The 21,361-nt window shown below is 48.2% G+C and overlaps 1 protein-coding gene across 2 annotated transcripts in view; it reads left to right on the top strand.

Moving 5' to 3' along the window:
- Positions 1–769: 769 nt before the first annotated feature.
- LOC144154980 (protein NDNF-like) overlaps positions 770–21,361 on the top strand; it is a 234,445-nt gene continuing 213,853 nt past the window's right edge. For both annotated transcript variants that reach the window (XM_077686143.1, XM_077686142.1), the window contains exon 1: positions 770–1,032. Coding sequence is in view for 1 of the 2 variants with exons in the window: in XM_077686142.1 (XP_077542268.1) it covers positions 1,003–1,032 (30 nt within the window). In the remaining variant the exon portion in view is untranslated. The remainder of the gene's footprint in view (positions 1,033–21,361) is intronic.

Genomic DNA, 21,361 nt, shown 5'->3' with positions numbered 1-21,361 from the left:
AGCGGCCATTATGCTGCTGCCGGTGTTGCTACACACTCAATAAAAATTGTCCAGCAACCTGAGGACATCGTGTACGCCATTTGTTAGCTGCACTGTAACAAAATGAGCGCAAACTAAAGTAGGCATGGGGAAGGACAAATTACAGAATAACGCCTGTCCAGCTTATGTCCATTCTGATGAGACAAGGAACCTCATCAAGCAGGGCACCGAGGTTGTATGCGGCCTTTGTTGGGTATTTTGAGAACGTAATACCTGAAGTAGCAACACCAGCTACCCTTGCAACACTACCAATCGCCCGAGGAGAACCATTATCGAGATTTGAGACGAACGGTTCTCGCAACACGCCAGGCACCGCTTTTTTGGGCGCCAGCTCAGTCAGCGACCCGCGGCAGCCTAGGGTCCAGGGAAGAAACGATGGCCAATTGATGACAGATGCTACGTCCTATGTTGTCTAGTTCCTGGAAGCCCGTTATCGTTAGTCAAGGAAACGACGCGCGTCGCTACACAAAGAGGGTGCCCGCTGCGACCCCGCCGATTTGTCTCGTCCAGAGAGCCCGCAAAGATGAGCGAGCATCTTCCGACGTTCCTCTCCGCGGCCGAGATGAGCAACGATGGGGCCGGCCGCGGAAGATGGGGAGCAGCGGCGGCGGCGCTTCCCTCCTCCATCTAATCCTGGTCCGCCGGCGGGCCGCCCGACGTGCTGCGAGGAGGTAGAAGCACAACAACAAAGCCCGGCCAGACGAGTCGTGTGCCGGCCAGACAGCGAGGAGGCAGCGCCGTCTGTGGCCGTTGCGCGCACTCTCCGTCGCTCATTGATGCGCCCGCGCCCACTCGGAGCGCCAGGACGCAGGGTGAACCGCCGCCGACGCCACCGAAGCCGCCCGCTGCCACGGCTGCCGCCTCGTTGTTTACCCCCGGTGGTCGAGCGCGCGCACGTGCTCTTGCTACAGGGGGACCGTTAGTCGGCGCTCCACGCGCCTTGACCCGCATCACCACCGGTGGATGCCTCGCCGCTGCGGCCACCCTGAACCTGTGAGTAGTGCTCTCGCTGTCGCCGGTACTCCTTTGCCGAGGCAGAACACGATTCCCTTGACATTATCTAGGGGAGGCGGACTTCCAGTTCACGTACTTGACCTGTTCTCGCACTCATGGGATTCTACTGCAAAGCATGCAAACGTGAGAAAGCACAATCTATTTCAAAGGAATGACAATCAAGCTGGGCTCGCAGTGACAGTTCACAAGTTTGATGTTTCGACGAGCTGGCATTCACCTGGATTCCTTACTGCGCTTAACCGACGCGCGTTGCAAGTGGCGCAGCAGAAAACCAGTGGATACAGTTACGAAAAGCGACTCGACCACTCGTGTTTTCTGCTTGCAGCGCTTGCCGGGCAACAAAAAAAAGGCGACCCAATGATGCCCAATTATCGGTGCTTAAAAATCCCACGGGATAAAACTTAAATGTTCGAAGTCCCTGCTTCAAAAAACCTAGAATTTTTGAAGCAAGGAAATCTCGACGAGCGCGAATCACTGCCGCGGGGATGTTTGGCGTGAGCACGTGGCGCTTCAATTCGTTACCCCATCAGCTTTGATCGATCGATACTATGGCGTTCCCACAAGGCTATAATATCGAAGATCCAACGTCCGTACTGACCTCTAGTGCCAAGTGTTGGCCATTCCTGGTGTTGGCAATTGCTGCCGTGGGCCCAGCAGAGAACTTGATTCGGTCTGCGCACGAGAAACCGCGACATCGCGATTTCAGTTGAGCGCTCACTTGTCTCGAATTCCTTGTGCTATGCTTGCGGGCTGGGCAACCGTGAGTGGCGCGCGTTCGTACATCTACGGCGTTCCACTGCCGCCGTAGCGGGTGAGTGACATGGCCTGACGTCAAAAGTGTATAATGCCACAGGTGTTGCAACTCGTTTCACCTTGGTAGACTCCGCTGCACATTGCGTCCCCAGCTGGTGCATAGCGACAGAAGAAAATGTTGTAACGTGTGATGTGTGCGCTAAAACTAGCAATCGGTGACCGCTAACAGCATTCCGCCAAACAAGGGGTAGAAGTCATGCTGCTAGGTCGCAAAGTTTGGATTGCGACCGAGATATAAAAGTGCGCATTGAGTTGTGGTGATTCAGATACCTTCTTGGGGCGTGAACGTGGGAGCACGGTAATCGCAGCTATCCGCGCGTAATCCGAACACACGTGAGCTCATTCCTCACCCTTGAATGCCGGTTATTAAGTTTGAGTTAGCGCGCCTTACATGTATACCTATAGAAAACCTTCATTGCAGCGTACACAGGCAATCACACCAGCCAGCAGAACTACACGTTTACTCGCAACACCCTGCGGAAGTGACAATATCGTCCAGGAATCCAAAAACCATTCAAACACACTTTTTTCTGGTTCTCTGCGATTGGAGTTCCAGAATAATACAATCAACAATAAAATCTTTCGCAGTAGCAGCTGGCGTAGTTTTAACCCGTGCATGGTTGCAAGCTGCAGTCTTTTTCTGTTGTAGCCCCACTTGACTATTATCTGGGGAAACCGAAAGCACTGACATGGAAGGGTGATCACGGCTCATTTATAGTAAGACTACTCCCGGCATATCATGGCAACGTTTTCGCTCAGGTTGTGCTCTCAGCAGTGAGTCACTACCGTTCGAGCGGGAGCGTGCGACCATGCGGTATACTCGTCGAATGGTCTTGTCACTCGACAGCTAGAGGAGACCGAGTAGCGTCGCCTCTGTGACAGACTGGATGCTGACAGCGTCCCAGCCTGCGTTGTCCGCCTATTTAGACTATGCTTGCTGTCAACGCCACGCTCCCAGAGTGCCGGGAGAAGTGCAACTTAACACCAAGTGCTGGTTCGAGAGTTGCATGCAGACGAGGCTGCTTTATTTTTTGTTTTTACGTACGGCACAAAAGCGTCCTGTGTGTGAGACTTCGGGCACGCCATGCAAGTGGTGCACGTTAACTCTTCGTGCTCCATCACTGCACACCTCACAACCCATGTGCAAGGTGAGCCGCTGACAATCAAATTGGATTCGTATTCCTTACGTCTCTCCACTGGGTCTCTCATGCGTCCCTATAGACTCACAAAAGCGCTCGCTACTGTAAAAGCTGCTCGTGAGTGGTGAACACCTTGTCCGGCATCGAGGCGGCCAACTGCACGATTAAAACGCGTGGTCCAATAACCGGACAATCACGAGCCGTGTTTTCAAGCGAAAATTTACGCAATTTTGCCGCCAAAACTTTCGTGGACTTAGTCACAGGTCTTCGCCATTGAAGCTTTTATTTATTTATTTATTTATTTATTTATTTATTTATTTATTTATTTATTTATTTATTAATATATTTATTTATTTATTTATTTCAGAGCAGTAGCGGCGCTAAAGGGAAGCAGTGAACGCAACCCGCAATCAGTGCCCGTCGGCCTGTTGGAACGTAAGGGGAGAGGAGGCGGGGGGAGACGGTACGATGGTATCGCGCGCTCCGCAAGATCTGCGGCTGCATGCCGAACCGTCGAAGGGAAATAGTACCGAGGAAAACAGGTAGTCACCTCATAGCGACAGCACGAAGCACGTTCAGGTGCAAAGCCGACCTGAATTGCCATTTAAATTACGAGCGCTATCGGACAGAATGGCGTGCGAGCACAAATCGCGGTCAGCATGCGCAGTGGCCGAAACTTCGCGCCACTCAACTGCATTCAGAGTCTCCTGTTGCCACGCGATGCGTGACAAAGTGCGGCTGCACGTACCACCAGTCTAATCTATGCACTGCTACTGATGGAAAGGCAAGAGAAAGCAACCGAAATTCATTGCCATATCACGCAGTAAATATCGCCTGATAATTATTCTTCCTATAAATGGCTCAGCAAAACAAACAAACAAAAACAAAGCAAGTTACATGCGCGTCAAAATAACATCCTGCTCACGTAGGGTAGGATCGACAACTTCCACAGCTATTTACTACGTTGGACCTGGTAACTGCACGCTATGCGCAGACAAGTAGTAAAAGAACGGATTTGCGCGCCTGCAGGGCAGTGACACTATACGTAACATACTTATGACCCTATCTTCCTGATTACGCCCTGAAGCAGATAGCGCGAACAGGAAAATTATGGTACCAATTGCGTATTCCTGTTCTGAGTAAACATTCCGGCCTCCTCCCCTCTTTCCGAATAATTAAAAGAAAACTGCATTCCATTTTACTTCTAGTGCCTCCAGCACCCGGATAAGGTGGTTTAGTGATGATCTGATTGTAAATGTATGCAGTTAAAAAAAATACAGCAGCTTGAAGTTGTAACCTCTTCAAACTATATATAAACTCAAAGAACAGTACAGTCCTCCGGACGGGTTAAAATTTACTCGAATTTAATCAGATAAAATTGAATGTACTGGATCGGAGTCGCTGGCGCCGTCACAAGCCGTGCGTGGTAAGTACAGTTAACTTTACGGGATTACGTTTTGAGAAGTCCGTCTGGTTTTAACGATGATGGTCTTTCTTGGGCTACTTAAACACGAAAAGTTTGGTCTGTCCGTCCGTCCGTCTGTCTGTCCCTCCCTCGATTCAGCAGCCCGGCCAAAAGTTAAAAGAATTCCAGAACGAGACGTTTATATAGGCAAAGCATTCCGAAACTACTAAATCTGGTGGCAATGTTCGTACTTGTCAACATCGTTCAGCAGAAAGAAAACATTAAGAATATTAGGCATTAAGAAAAAAAGAAGATAGAGGGAATACGTGTGTTCCAAGACAACATTCCGCAGGAAAAAGTTTGGGCGGAGATTGGGGGCTGGGAGCAAATAGACTGTAATGGAGTTTTTAAGAAGGATACTTGCGTATTCCTTTCATGCTGAAAGCCCCCTCATCTTTGGGAAGACCACCAGCGGATGGCCATGTACGAGGGTAAGATTAGGTCGCTGGTATTGCTTTATTTAGATAGGCACTCGTTAACACAAAAAGGGACCAGACGCGTGCAGAGCTGTATGTATTATTCGCCTTCTATGACAAATCTCCAGTTGTGATTACACACTTAGCCGGACATAGCATTACTTTTTCGGTTGAATACAATCGAACGTACAGCACTCAGTTCGGTTTTTCGCTTTAGTGTACCGCTTTTCCTTTCCTTTGGAGGAATGGGGGTGTAAGACATCATTTATGGCTTGTCTTTTTATATCGAGGCTTTGTTATGGAAATGCAGCAACATGTTGTGGAAAAATCTCGCAGGAAGCTCCATGCGCTGAGTTTTATTAAGCAGTGCAGATTCACCCTTTGTGTTAAACAAAAATCTTATAACTGCAAAAATATTTTAGACAAACTTTTTTTCCTTGCAGCGCCTGGTTCTATAAAAATTAACTGTGTTCGATTAATTGTGTTCATAAGCCAATTATGACGGTTTCATATATATATATATATATATATATATATATATATATATATATATATATATATATATAGCATTTAAGGAAAAACAACGATAAAGCATGTGTGTCTGCTTCACTTCAACACACGCGAGGTACAATTTACTGAGATAATGGGGTGAAACTGGTACAATCATAAATCGCGCGATCCTTGGTGTGGTATCCTAGCGCTCAGACTAATATTAAAACAGTATAAAAGTGGTAAAGGATGCAGTAATGTTCGTTTATGACCCTCACCTGCGCACATCCATGACTTCACCACCCGTATGAAATGAAAATCGCACCGGAAATTTTTCCATCAACTATAGTCATTGACATTACAATACTGACACCTCTAATATTTTTAATTGTTCAACTGGTTACAACACAAACACGGACACGCACTATCAGTAGCACCGCTTAATCCACTGGACAACAAAAGAACTGGAATAATTTCTCCAACAAGATGGTAACACGAAATCCAGTGTCGGTTTTTTTAGCTTCATCTGCACAAAGGATGAATCTCTTTTTCTATTGTTTGCCTTTCTGTGTGTTATCCTGCTACGGTTACTTCTAAAAACTTCTTTGCCACCCTGCTGAGATTTTTTGTAATAAAATCGCAGTGTTGGCAAATACAATATCAAAGCTTGCCAGCGATGAGAATCAACATACGATAAAAGTTACAGGGTCATATTGACTTTCGCTTATGATGCGATAACGCGTATCAGTTCTTGTTGAGTTTGGAGAGAATATGTGGAGACAGGCGTCGTTGCCAATGGGAACTGGGGAATGGGCCATGAGCCTCCCGTGGATGGTGCCATCGCCACTGGCCAATCCCCCTGAGGATGTGAGGATTAGGGGTAAGTAGGTGCATGTTGTATCGAAATTGGGAATTCGCCCGCCAGTTTCTCACGGCAGCTGTCATCGTCATTGGCCAATCTTCATGAGTGGACATGTGTGAATTGTCGGTGGATATGTTGGCGTCGCACCTAAATGTAAATCGGAAAATCGGCCGTGATCTTCTGACGGCTACAGTAGTCGTCACTGGCCACCCCACCCAAGTGGGTCTGTTGTCAGGCGTGTATTCAGTCCCAGCCTGTATAGGCGACCTCAACGTTGAGCCTAACAAGGTGCCACGCTGCGCCGCACTAACTTTACATCAAGCTGCGGGTACCATTTGACAATGCTGGACAGCAAAGCATGACATTTGGGCTAGCGGCAGTCCGCCGCACACCCTATGGGGACATCCAGCCGCCGCATACTCCCGTTCAAAGACACATAGGAATTGATGTATGGCCGTGAGCTCCCGACGGTTGCTGTCATCGTCACTGGCCAATTTGTAAGACCGTCGTGCGGGACTTCGGGCAACAGGTTTTGACTGCGCTTCTCTGGGGACGCCGCTTTTTTTCGCCAGCAAAGTCAAGTAATGCGTGCTTGGCGGTTCTACGTCATTGCGCTATGCCGAAAGAGTATGTTTCGTTGCGGGACGTGACCTCACTGCGCATACCTCATTTTTGAGCCACGCGCTGAGATGCCATTTGTCAATTTTGGACCCACGGACAACGCAATTACTCATTCGGGTGCCCTGTTTCAAAGCATACCTACGATTTCTTCTTTATTTTTAGTTTCCACGGCTGTCACGAGTTATCTGAGCCGTAGAATGAGCCGTAAACAAAATTCACGCATTTTTCTTTCAGTGATGTGCCACGAGCATGCCTTTCTAAACGGACCCGTGGGTCTGCGTCACAACAGCGTCCTTAAATATACAATCATTGCGGTGAAACTGGCAAACTAGGCCACAGACGAGGCCCATCGCGCGGCTTTTCTGTAAAGGTGGTTCCTGCGCTGTGACATTATACGCAATATGAGCATGACGTTTTGCATTGCCGCGAATCCAAACCGCTGATCCCGTTTTCACCCAAGCCGCAAGTCGCGCCGCTGTGGTGGCTTAGCGTATCGATACGGCGTTACGCTGCTGAGCAAGAGGACACGAGTTCGATCCCAGCTTTCTTGGTGGAAGTTAGCAATGGAAATGGGGAAGCGAGCGTTTGTCTGAGCGATGGGGAGTATTTAGGTCTGGTTGTACTAGCAGATTTAACCACAACTCAATTTCGGGTCACCCATGCGAGCTCGAGAGCTACAGAACTTGCAGGCGTTCGTGGGGCTCTAGATCACGTTATTGGAGCTACTCCTCAAAAGTGGGATATCTTCTCTTGCTCGAAGGCCGCCTTACAAAGCTTACGCGCAGCCCTGCGCTACGGCCCCCTCCACCAACTGGTGACAGAGATTAGACAGAAATTTCATCAGGCCACCACAGGCGGCCATGACAATATATCCAGTGGCTTCCAAGTCATTGCGGAGTCATCGGCAACGTCTTGGCGGATGAAGCTGCCCGTACAGGCCATTAGAGCGAACGCATCATCCTGCTTCCACTTTCAAGGACCGATGCCGCTAGGACGCGTCCCTTCTTTGCACGTGGGATTACCATGAAGCAATGGAACACACCTAACTTTTCGAATTACCGTCTTTATATTCAAGATTCTCTTCTTTAGCACCGTCTTCCGCATGGACTGTCTCAATCCCAGTCGACTTAGCTTTGTCGACTGTGGTATGGAGTGGCCTTCACGAAAGCCTACTCCTTTCTTAACGGGATGGCCAGCAGCGCCCACTGCGATGCCTGTAGCGCGAAAGAGACAATAGGGCATGTGCTGTGTCGTTGTCCCAAACACTCATCGGAGAGAAATGTGCTTGCCACTGCGCTCAGCAGATTGGACAATCGACCATTTATAGTAGAGACTATCTTAAGTCATCCGTCTCTACCTTTGACTTCGCAGAAGGTGACGAAAGCCCTTCTACGTTTCCTGATCGATACACATTTACATGAACGACTGTCGTGGCTAAAACAGGACAAGAGAATGCGCCTTCCCGCTCCTATCTTTTCCTCTTCGTCTGCCCTCTCTTTTATCCCCTGAACCCCATTTCCCAGTACAGGGTACCAAACCGGACTCTACACCTGATTAAACTCCCGGCCTTTCCAGCTTTTTTTTCTCCTGGCTGCTTTTCGCGAAGGATCCAACTTTCCTGCATATTCGTTAGATTCTGCGTCGAATAAACTGTAGTTGGGAGTAGCACTCATCCTGTTTACCTTGTCTGTCCGTGTCTCCATTACTGGCGCCTTAACCAAAGCTGAAAAAATGATTGATCTTCATTTTGGAGAAATTTGTAACGACATGAAACGTGAGGACGCATGTTGGTCATTTACGCTGGGGAAAAACCTGTTTATTGCTATTTTACGACGTAGGAGGTAAGCTCAAAACCAACCATTAGTAGGAATTTAACGGGTCAGGAATTTATAATTGACCCCAGTGTTTTACATCTTCTCCGTTTCCTCGTGGAGCTCGACAACGCAAGCGGACCCCAGAAGGCTAATCATTGCTGATGCAAAAACGGAGCTCCTGCACACCCACTTAACCAAGTAATCGAGTCTCTTCTTGTAGGAAAACGGGATGGAACACTAAATGAAAGTGTGGGACTTGATATTTTTTCGAGCGTGTCCGGTCGATACAACACAACGAAGCAAGCGCTCCCGCTCCGCATATGTTGGCTTCCCTGCTACTAGCAATATCGAAGGTGGCCTTGCAAAGCGGCAGGCCTGTCATGCGGGTAAGTTATGTGGTATGTGAGTGCGTGCGTGCGAGCTATTTGCATTCATCACACACTCGGGAACCCCGGCATCTAAAACAGAAATAAGGGGGGCGGAAACACAAAAGGCAGCGTGTTTTGGTCTTAATGGCGTGCCGTCAAATCGATTACGTGCCTCGCAGCATTTCAATGAGGGCCAAGCGGTTCCGGCGCGCGAAACCGCCCCGAGTGCGCTCACGAGCGCTGCACGACCGGAAAACGGAAGAAGGAAGAATGATGAACGGCGGCGAACTGGGCGCACTTCGTGCACTGCTTTAAACGGCTCGCGTCGAAAAGTATCCGCGCACCGCCCCCGCCACATGAGCCGCCCGCAGCCACCGTCACTAAAGAGCGATGGTCGCACACCGCAGTCCACAAACTGATTATCGGGCAATAACTCAAAACTGCTGCCAACCGCGACCCGAATTCATCTCGGATGAGTGGACCCGCCGTTCGCGCACGCGCATTTTTCATGCCATGCCGTTCCCCCTCTGCCTCGCAACCAGCACGAACCGTGTCAGTCGATCAACCATTCACGAAACTGCTGAGCCCATCGTACGCATATATATATATATATATATATATATATATATATATATATATATATATATATATATATATATATATATAATCGTATCTAGAAACAGATGATGGGCAAACATGATAAATAAACTTTGGACAATGGGCAACATTTCAACACAAAGAGCTTCAGTCGTCAGGAAACCCTCGCTCTGACGAAACCCTCGGGGCAGGATACCAATTTCGTAATAGGCGATAATTTGTTAAAAAAACATGTATGATTTCCTCACGATGGACTGAAGAGGGAAGCTTGAAACACTTCGAAAAAAAAAGCGAGATTTCGAATAAACCGATTGCATAATCACGATGGTTTACTGTGCTTGCGTGCGTGCGTGCGTGCGTGCGTGCGTGCGTGCGAGTGGGCATGGGCACTGCATCTCCGGGGTCATAAAGCATGCCCCAACAGATGGCATGCGAGCAGGAGCGGAAAGTTTTCACTGCTCAGGAAGTTTTCGTGCGATGCGTATACGGGGCCTGATGACGCTATCGTGGTCCACGCTTAAAGGCGAAGCTTAGGCGTCCTCCGAATTTTCATTTAATCGCTCCGATGTCCATTTGAAACTTATGGAGCGCCTCAAGGAACCGTGAATCAGGCATCTTCTTTGCGATAAATTGCAAGAGGGTTTATTGCTCGATGACACAGAAGGCCAGAACCGCACAAGGAGCCGACAAACGATTAGAACGAAAGCCGCGCAGACCGAGCTTCTTCTTCTTCACGTGCGACTGGTTGTATCCCAGGAACATGGCGATGTCTGATGGCACATGACGATTATGGGGCATTGTCCATCGTTCCTTATCTATACTTTCCGCTCTACCTCATTACAACTCCCCCCCCCCCCCCCCACCCCCCTATTGGCGTGGTTTTTCCCCGGAGAAAAGAATACCCCACGAAATACTCGAGACATGAGTATAGTGAACTCCCGTTAAGACGAACTCGGTTAATACGAATTTCCGCTTATGCCGAATAACGTGGGAACATTTGCTTGGTTTTCCATAGACCCAAGGCAAAAAAAATCCACTTAAGACGAACAGCCTTCCACGTACTCTTCGCTTAAGACGAACAATTTCCGGCTGCCCACCCCTGCTGGCGATTCTGGGTAGCGAACCTGGCAGTCTTGGTGAGGTGTGGCGGGGCATTCACGGACCAGATTGAAAGAAAAGTAAATGAAAACCACAGTGGCAAGAGAATTCGTGCCACGGAAGGAAAAAAAGAGCGAGAAAAAAAAATTGGCCGTGTATCTGCTCCTTTCGTTGCAAATGTCGTCAAAAGACGATAGTCTTTATCGACTTTTGTCAAGTAAATGCCTCCCTTCGCTTTCCCGCTCACCTCTCATGTTGTTCCTCTTGCGTCGCGCTCCTCCCAAGGTAAAGACGCCGAAGGTTTGCTTAAATCATTTTTAATTTCCCGCGTTCCACTGCTCCAAACCGGGTGTCCCGATGCCAACGCTGCCGTACGGCGAAGAGGCGCGTGAATCGAGGCGCCCTACTTCAACGTTTATAGAACTGCGTTTCTCTACTCCACGTGCGTTGCAAGCAGAGCGTGGAATCTATCTAGTGGAACCTTTCGTAACTGTTGCCGGTTGATTTCTGAAAATGCCGCCAGAAGTTATAGTGGCGCGGGCGACAGCAGGCGACGGCGGAGGGATTTTTTTTTTCTGCAGTTGATGGAGTATTTAATCTCGCACAAATCGAACATGTACGATTTTTTATAAAGGAACACTGCAAATATCACTTCTGTATTACTTTGTTGTCTTATATTTGCGTAATTTCTTGTTGTTCTTCACCAATATTGACAAGTATGAACATTACACCGGACTTAGACAGGCACATTTAGCTGTGACTATATAAAACTATTGCGCAGGCCTTGTTTTAGTTTGGCCGGGTGGCTGAATCGGGTCACACACAGACAGACGGACAGATATACAGACAGACCAAAATCTCTGGGTTGAAGTAGCCCAAGAAAGACTATCGTCTTTAAAAAGACACGCGGATAAAGCTACCACTCTCCCACCCTTTACAGCCATCTTTTGGAGTTCGTAGTTGACGCTGGTGACCGCGTCCCTCACGCTTGGTGGGTGACCGCGTCCCCCACCAAGCGTGAGGGACGCGGTCACCAGCGTCAACTACGAACTCCAAAAGATGGCTGCCGAGCTCGCGCTCGCGGCCATCGAACGCCAGCGGCCGAAAGTGCGACTTTCCACCACCCCTTGCACGGGGTCCGGCGAGTAGCGCCAGTAGGTAACCCACCGGGTTTACGCAGGCCTGAATAAATGTTGTTTCTCTCTCTCTCTTTACCCGTGGAGCCAGTGGAAAAGCAAAGAAAGAAAAAAGATTGATGGCGATTTTTGTGGCCGCTGTGCTCTGGAGGAGAGAGGCGCGAAACAAGGAATAAAAATGTAAAAAAAAGTGACAACGGAGACTTCCTATTTGCGACGTAGCAGCTCTCCTGATCAAATGTTGTTTCTCAGCGGGAGCATGTGAGTTCGCGTCGGTTCGTGTCGCGAGTTCCACCGCGTCACCGCCGAGAAAGCGAGGAGTTTCCTCTCTGTCGCTGCTGCGTTATCGCTTGAGGTAGCGGGTGTACGCTATCCGTCGCCGCTTGTACTGGATAAAACCAGGCAAGAGCACTTGAAGACAGTATTCTGTCAAGTTGCGCACTCAAATAAATTATTGTTTTGTCTTTTCCTCCATTGTAGGTGTACTTCCTTTACCGTCTTGAAGCAAGATATTGCATGCACCTGGGCGTGTTGCCGATCCTTTCTTTGGGGGGTGGGGGGGAGGGCTTCTGATAAGACGAACTTTTGATAAGACAAACAAATTATCGTGGTCCCTTCGAGTTCATCTTAATGGGAGTTCACTGTGTATATAGATGCGTTCGCGCACCGCTTCTTAAACTGACCATGAAAGAAAAATAAAAGTTTGTTCCATTTAAAAGGACTATGCTTCCGTGCTCAGCTCCATTCTAGCCCCGAAACATCGTTTTAACAACTATTGAAAAACTTTCAAATTTCGCGCTTCAGTGGAGTGTTACAGGCAGGAGGGACGTCATATGAGCCAGCACTGAAATCACAACTTTCAGTGTGCTATGTACACGTTAGCATTCAAGTGCTGTGATCAAACAGAACTAGAGGCCCCACTACAAACGTCCAGTTGTGTGTCTTAGCGATGGTTTCGGTTGGCGGCCGCCAATCGCACAAACAAGATTCCGTGACGTTATAGAAGTGTTGCCGGAAAGTAGCTAGGGAGTCGCCACTGTTTCACACGTTTTCTTTATTATCTCCATTGCTCAAAATTTGATATAAAATTGGTATTATCGGGACAAAGCGGCCCTTCTAATAAACCAAAATCGTATTTTACCTTCGTGGCCCCTTTAAGAGCTCCCAAACAAGCCTTGGCAGAGACACGGCTGCTTTCCTTTATCAAGTGCTGGGTAAAAAAAGTACAACCACTTGCCCTGACCACTCGAGCAAGGGCTACCTAGATATGTAATCGGTTTTTATACATAAAAAAACGGAAATAAACTCTTTGCACCCCTATTGTGGTCCGAATGTTTCAGGAATTTAGAGAGCACAGGGTTGCCTTACCTTTGCTCATCCCTACCAAAAGGTCACCGGTGTTATTGGAGCGCACGATGAAGTCTTTCGGCCTAGAATGGTATTATAAAGGCCAAGAAGGACTCCAATACAACTTCAGGGGCATTTTTTTTCGGCCAGCTGAGCTTTAAACTAGCCATTTTTTGTAGCTATACACTTAATCATGGCAGTGGCTTACCTTTCCAACGGCCAGAATTCGGTGGATCTCACCAGTAAGCCAGCGTCTCAGGTTATTCCTTCAGGACAGAGCGTGTAAAAAGTAAGGCTGGGCGTAGGTTTAAAAATTTAATCCGATTAATCGGCAGGCTTTAATCAGTTAATTGATCGATTAATTGGTTGCGTTGGTTTAAGAAGAAAAATGCTGAAAGACTTTAATACTAATTATATAATATAATGATAAAAAAGTAATGTCAATATGCTGCTCGGCCTCGTTGTTATCGCTTGCTTTTATGCAAACGATAGGCCTGTGGCCGGCGGGGTATGGATGCGAGGGGGAGGTTATCAGTCCAAATGGAGGTCGTCGCCTTGAAAATGTATCATTTATAAGTCATGTAGACTACGGCTCTCGACCTGTTCACAGACATTTCAGATTATTTAAGTGGATCATCATCATGACACTGAGGCGGGCGGGGCACTTATGACCGAATTCGTCTCTCGCACTATTTCTAGAAACAGAAGCATCAGCACTCGCCGTAATTGCAGGGAGCGCCGAATAATCTTAGTTTATTTATTGCATGGTTAGTTAATACAACTGTAAAACGTTGTGAGAGACCTCTCGCCGTTTTTTGTGTCGTGTATATTTAAACTGAGAGTTTCTATTTTCCCCTCTGTCTTGGCTATCACCTCACGGTTTTAATCACTATCATCTCTGAGCATACTTGCATCGTACTATAGTGTGACGTTAGGGTGAGTTATTTAAAGGAATACGATCCTCGACACGCCTGAGCGCCCTTGTTTCATTTTGCTCACATGACATCAACCGATTAACCGGTTAAAAAACTAATCGCGACTAAGGCATTAATCGATTAATCGGCACGTTAATCGATCAATCGCCCACCCCTAGAAAAAGCAAAATCGACAAACTCTGGCTCAATATCACTGCAGGCATTCGCGGCAACGTCGTCCTCGGGAAAGTTCTCCCGCTCTCTCGCTCTTTTTCGTCTGGCTCTCTGTGCCCAACCCATGCAGGCATGGAGTTCTGCCTGCTCCGGAGGTAACCGTCATCCCGGATACCTAAGGGGCTACACTAGGAAGGCTCAACCGTGCTAGGAAGGCCCTTCGGGACATAAACAGCACCCCCTCACTAGAGAAGAATCTGGCCACCCTGGTGTAGTAGTTGGCCGAGATTTCCCATGACTAACCGACTCATCTCTGGTCCGTCAGTCCCCAGCAGCTGTAGAGAACCTGTCCACGGTGGCGGTCAGGACAGCGATACAAGAGAGGGTACATAAAAATGTCTACTTTCGGACAGGCCGCCTTTGAATCTTGGTTCTGGCAACGTTCAACGCGCACACCTTGTCTAGTGAGGAAAGCTTAGCTGTACTACTAGAGCAGCTCTCGCACATTACGTGGGCTATTATAGGGTTACGCGAAGTTGGGACAGGAGAACACTTCATGGAGTTCTCTAGCGGGCATATTCTGTGCTACAATGGACCCCAAGAGAAGAAAGAACACGGGGTGGGATTTTTAATTCACAGAGAAATAGCAGGAAACGTGCAGGAGTTTTTCGGCATTAGCGAGAGAGTCGCGGCTGTTGTTATCAAGATAAACAAGCGCTACAGGTTAAGGACAGTACAGGCCTATGCGCCAACAACCAGCTATGATTACGAAGTTGTAGACACCTTCTGCTAGGACGTCGAATCAGCAATAAAGAAGGCAACAGCAAATTCACGATGTGATGGGAGACTTTAACGCAAATGTCGGTAAGAAGTAAATGGGAGCAAGGTCAGTGGGAAACTTCGGAATAGACAATCGCAACAGCCGAGGAGAGATATACTGGTGGGATTTGCAGAGAGAAATAACCTGAGGTTGATCAACACATTCTTCTACGAGCAAAGCATAGGAAATGGACATGGAAAATTCCCGATGGTAGAACAAAAAACGAAATTGACATAATTTTAATGGACAACCCAGGAATCGTGCAAGGCGTAGAGGTGCTAAGTAAGATTTGGAGCAGCGATCATACGATGGTTAGGTGCAACCTAAGGTTGAACCTCAGCAGAGGAAGAAGGAAACCCGTGAAAACTAAAAACCCCCCATGGAGTCGTCAGAGCCAGGTGGCAGGAAATAAAAATAACTTTCAAAATAAATTCGCGCTTTTGAACTAGAAGAACGATGTCGGTGTTTACAGTTCATGATTGAAAATCAGCGTGGAAAAAACACAGCACAAATAAATAAGGAACGACAAGTAGACAAGACAGCAGCGCTGTCCTGTCTACTTCTCACTTTTTTGGGGTGCTGTTTTTTTTTATTCGCGCTTATCTTCAATCATGAACGTTCACCAACTCGCCCAAATCACAGTCCTCAATGTAGACAGGCTAAATGATAACCTAGCATCGTCACTCAGTGAATCAGCAGCAGCTGTGGGAGAAACAACATGTAGGGAACAACCTGGAATACTAAGCAAGAAAACAAAGGAACTAATTGTCAAACGTAAGAACTTGAAAGTGTCAAGCACGGCGGATCGGGTCGAACAAGCCGAGCTTTTGAAACTGGTTAACAGAAGTAAAACAAACGACATTCGTGCATATAACATCGCAGTGATCGAGGAAACCCTGTAAATAGGGGGAAGCTTTAAAGCAACTAAAAGAAAGCCAACCATCGCCAAAGACAGGATGTGCGCACTCAGAGATGGGCAGGGAAACATTACGTACAAAACTGGACGAGATGATGAAGGCAGCAAAACTATTCTACACCAGGCTGTATGTAAGCGACGTTAGACCACGGGAAACTGCTGAGAGTACACGCTCAACTCGCAATGTCCCAGTAGTAATCAAAGAGGAAATTGGAAGGGCTCTCAAAGGCATGAAACTAGGAAAAGCTGTTGGTGACGACGGCATAACCGTAGATCTTTTGAAGGAGGGGGGATATATTGTGCTAGAAAAGCTTGCTGTACTATTTTCGAAATGCTTGAAAACTCGAAAAGTGCCCATAGCCTGGAAAACCGCCAACATTATTCTGATTGATAAGAAGGGAGATCCCAAAGACCTCCAGATTTACAGACCCATCAGCCTACTCTCAGTTGTTTACAAGCTGTTTACCAAAGCTATAGTTTGTCGCATAAGGGACAGCCTGGATTCTCAATATCCCGAGAGCAGGCTGGGTTTAGGAAGGGGTACTCAACCACGGTTTACATCCATGACGCCAATCAAGGGATAGAAAACACCGCAGAGTACACTGAACCGCTTTGCGTGGCCTTTTTAGATTATGATGGCCTTTACGTGGCCTTTTTAGATTACGTACTTATCGCAGCCGTGACTAAAAGACCAGGGAATAGAGGAAACCTACATAAGAATGCTAGAAGACATATATATGGAATTCACGTGCAGGATAACACTCCACAAGCAAAGCGATAAATTCCGATTCGAAAGGGACTAAGATAGGAAGATACCACCTCGCCAAACCTATTCACAGCATATCTCGAGGGAGTATTTAGAAAGCTTTAGTGGAGAAACATACGATTTAAGGATAACCGGGGGATATTTGAGCCATTCGAGGTTTGCGGATGACATAGTCATGCTGAGCGAGACTGCAGAATACATGCAAACAATGCTTGAGGAACTGCAATCAGAAAACATGGCCGTGGAGCTAAATGTAAACATAAATAAAGGTAATGTAATAAGCATTAAGAATGCCAAAAACGCCCTCTTCAGCTTAGGAAATGAAAAGCTAGAAGAAGTAAAAGAATATAACTACCTCGGACAGCTGGTCAGTGCTGACCCCAACCACGAGAGAGAAATCCGGCGCAGAAGAGGTGTGGGTTTGGGAGCACTTGACAAGCACTCCCAAATAATGAAAAGCTACCTCTGTCACTCGAAATCAAAATCGACAAGTAGTATATACTGCCGGTTATGCCATACGGAGCTGAAACTTGGCGCCTTACTTAACAACTGTAAAGCAAACTTAGGTCTGCTCAACTGGCCCTGGAGCAGATAATGTTAGGAGTAACACTCAGGGACAGGAAACAAGCTTCCTGGATCAGAGACCAAACTAGAGTAGTCAATATAATAGTTCAAATAAATAAAAACCACCGAGTGGGTGAACGCTCCTTGTGAGGGCGAGCGCTGTGCACTCCTAAGGGAGCGACCGCCTTCCGCGCGGTGATGTGCACGTGCCTGAGCCGAAAGACACCGGCGAAAGTGCCCCTCCAGGGATCCTTCAAGTATAAGGCGGCCCGGGTGTTAAGTTATCTGGGAGCTGGCGTTCGGGGCCCACCGCTCCGATTTGCGCAGGGGAAGGCAGCAGGCGGGGGGTCAGCTTAGCCCCCACGTCAGCGATGCCTTCCAAACAACCGCAACACCACTCCTGGCACTCCCCTCTCAACCCCCCCCCCCCCCCTTATATTCGCAAATGAAAGAATAAGCCACCTCACTCTGTTAAGGTGGATGGCCAGCGGAGCTAGTAAGGCGGAAGCCTTAAGTGCCCCATTCAGCAAAAAACACTCGTCATCGTCGTCATTGTTTTGTTTTTGTCAGGTTAAAAAAATTTCTGTCGCTGTAAACCGTAAATAAAAAAAAAATTCCGGGCCATCTACTCTAACGTGAACGATTACGACCACGACGACAGGAGGCGGCCACAGCTCCAGCCGCTAAGGGGCTACGCCGCCAAATGAAACGGACTTGGTCGGGCCATGTAGCGAGACGACCCGACAATCGATGTACAATTACGGTAGCAGAGTGAATGCCAGGAAGGCCATTAATCCTATGGAGGGATCAAATAAAGAAATTGGGGGGTAAACTGTGGACTCGAGTAGCGCACTACACGAGCGGTTGGAGGTCAGTGGGAGAGGCCTTCGTCCGGCAGTGGACCTGAGTAGGCTGATGATGATGATCAATATCCCACCAGAAGGCTGCAATGGCTCTGAAATCATGAGAACGCCCCCCCCCCCCCTCGCTGTATCAGCCATGTTTATGACGTCGCCCGTGTCCTCGCCAAAGATTGCACCAGAAGCGAGAAATGTCCACGAGACGTCCTGCAGCTTATGGCCATAAGACCTTCAGGAGAAGAATGAATTCAGGAATACTAAGTGCATGCGAGTTCATTAAACAGCTGCTCTACGCATTCTTTGCTTTCTAATCTTTGCCACAATAATCAGGCTAAGGGAAGGAAGTCATTTTTTGTGCTCGATTTTATTTTTAAATAGAGCATTTTGAATAATCTGGAGGGAACGCAAAGTGGTGCAATGTGATTTGCAGCTACCTTTCACAGAGTACATTTGGTCTATATGCAATGGAACCGAAGGGTCAAATCGAAAAATTTAACAGAGGCTACCGATTGAGCCGATTTATTGGGAAAAGGCTCAAATGGCGCACAAACAGTTGTAATTTTAGCTAATTTACTGTTCTTATTGCTTCCATCGTCAAACGTTGTTCTTTCTTAAACGCCCCAGGAAGACAAAACGCAAGCTTGGTTCATTAAAAATACTGCTTTTTGCGGATAACAGTGATACCAATTTTGTAGCATGGCTAAAATTAAATTGTAGGGCTAAAAATAAACATGAATAAACCTAAAGTAATGAGGAGTAAACATGCCAAAAACGCCCTCTTCATCTTAGGAAACAAAACGCTAGAAGTAACAGAATATAACTACCTCAGACAGATGGTTAGTGCTGACCCCAACCACGACAGAGAAATCCAGCGCAGAATGGGTATGGCTTGGGAGCACTCGGCAAGCACTCCCAAATAAGGAAACGTCAGCTACCTCTGTCACACAAAAGAAAAAAATTGGGCCCATCTCCCCGCGAGGGGGACTCGTGTAAATGCGTCGCATAGGGGGTGGGTGTATTGCGTTAACGTTTAGTGTTTGGGGAGTTGGTGGTAGTTAATGCGTTGTATCAGCAGCTTCTTGACGTAGTTTGAATGAGTCAAGGATATAAGGCGCGTTCTTAGCCTCCCATTCTGCGTCGGCTTTGTGGCGCAGTGGGTAGAGCACAATGTACATTGCGTTCCGCCCGCAGGGTCGAGGGATCGAAACCAGGCGCCTGATAGTATATTTTTTATATAGTGTAGGGGGAGGGGTGCGGACTACGACTACGGACGTCAACGCGGGTGACATCGTGAGTTACTGAAATGCTCTGCATTTAAAATGTACAACCAGTGCATACTGAAGGTGATGACATGCGGAGCTGAAACTTGGTGCCTTACTAAACAACTAGAAAGCAAACTTAGGTCGGCTCAACGGGACGTGGAACGAATAATGTTAGGATTAGGAATAACACTCAGGGACAAGCTACCTGGATCAGAGAAAGAACTAGAGTTGACAATAGTTCAAATAAAGTGGAGGGGAGTTGAATAAACTTTATTATGAGCCTGCAAAACTCGCGTGCGCGTGCGCGCACGCTAGTCGACCGAGCCTAGGTCACCGTCGGGGGGACATCTTGGCTTGGTTTCTTCTCCCCCACGTGCGGGGTGTCGGATACCTGCCTCGTTATCGCCTCTTGGACTTGCTGGACGGCCCAGAGTTCTTCTCCTTGGTCGTAGGATGTCGGCGCCACTGCTAGTCGCGGCGGAAGGGTTCCTGACTTTGCTTCTTCGGGGTGTGTGTTGCAATTCCACAGCATGTGCGTTAGAGTAGCCGTCTCCCTTCGGCAGACCCTGCACTTGCTGTGCGGGTAGGCATCGGGGTATAGTCTGTGTAGAAGTAGCGGCGTTAGGAGGGTTCCGGTCTGCAGTTGTCTGAAGATTACGGCCTGGGCTCTGTCCAGCTTATCGCTGGGTGGACGAAGAGTCCTGCGAGCCAGGCGATACGCTTTGGTGATCTCGTGGTAGTTGACGAGTCTGTCCTTAGTGGTGAACCAGAATTGTGTGGCCTCTTCGTTGCCAGCGCGGAGAGATAGAGCGTGCGCTGCGACGTGGGCCTACTCGTTTCTGTTTTCGTTTGTCTCTGAGACCTTGCCTTCGTGTGCTGGGAATCAAGTGATGTGTTTCTGGTTATGAAGGTTGGCTCGCTCCAGGATGCGGACCGCTGTGGGTGAGATCCCCCCCTTTGGCATAATTCCGTACTGCTTGGCGTGAGTCGCTGAGGGCTGTGGCGCAGGCTTGGTCGGCAAGCGCTATGGCTATGGCCACCTCCTCGGACTTAACACAATTTATGCTTGCAGCGGATCTTGTTGTGCCTGCAGCGTCAACTACCGTCACGGCGTAGCGGCTGCCGCCCGCGTATTCTGCAGCGTCGATGAATCGAGCGCCGGGGTCCTCGCTGTGTTCGTCCGTGAGGGCCTTGGCTCGGGCTTGGCGCCTGCCTTTGTTGTGTTCTGGGTGAACGTTCCCAAATATTGGGTCTATGCGTAGGGCTTGGCAAATTTCGTTGCTGAGCGTGCTCTTGTTTCCTTGCTGTCAGTGGTATCTCATCTGCAGTTTTTCGGGGGTTTTGTGGCCTGTCTTGGCGGCTGATAGCCTTTCGAGTTGAGGCACTCTCTGTGCTTCTGCTATCTCTTCGAATGTGTTGTGGTCCTTGTGGATTCCTAGTTGTAGCAGCAGATCGGTGTTCGTGGTGTCCGGTAGGCCGAGGGAGATCTTGTGAGCCTTGCATATCAGTATGTTTATCTTTTTTCTTTCACTTTGGTACCAGCGGTGATATGCTGCCACGTAGGTTACATGGCTTGGGCTTGGGCTTGGGCTTGGGCTTGGGCTTGGGCTTGGTCTTGGCTTGGTATTGGGCTGGCCATGTAGTGAGGCGAACCGACAACCGGTGGACAATTAGTGTAACAGAGCGGATACCAAGAGATGGGTCTAGAAGAAGGGGAAGGTCGTTAACTCCATAAAGGGATGATTAAGAAATTTGAGGGTAAGCTGTGGACTCAAGCAGCGCAGGATAGGAGCGGTTAATGGTCAATGCGAGATGCCTTCGTCGTGCAGTGGACCTGAGCAGGCTGATGATGATGATGATTATTGTG

This window comes from Haemaphysalis longicornis, unplaced genomic scaffold (genome assembly GCF_048455015.1).
Source record: "Haemaphysalis longicornis isolate Haplotype H1 unplaced genomic scaffold, Haemaphysalis longicornis Haplotype H1 scaffold_1, whole genome shotgun sequence".
Taxonomy (NCBI): Eukaryota; Metazoa; Arthropoda; class Arachnida; order Ixodida; family Ixodidae; genus Haemaphysalis; species Haemaphysalis longicornis.
This window is presented reverse-complemented; position numbering and strand designations above follow the sequence as displayed.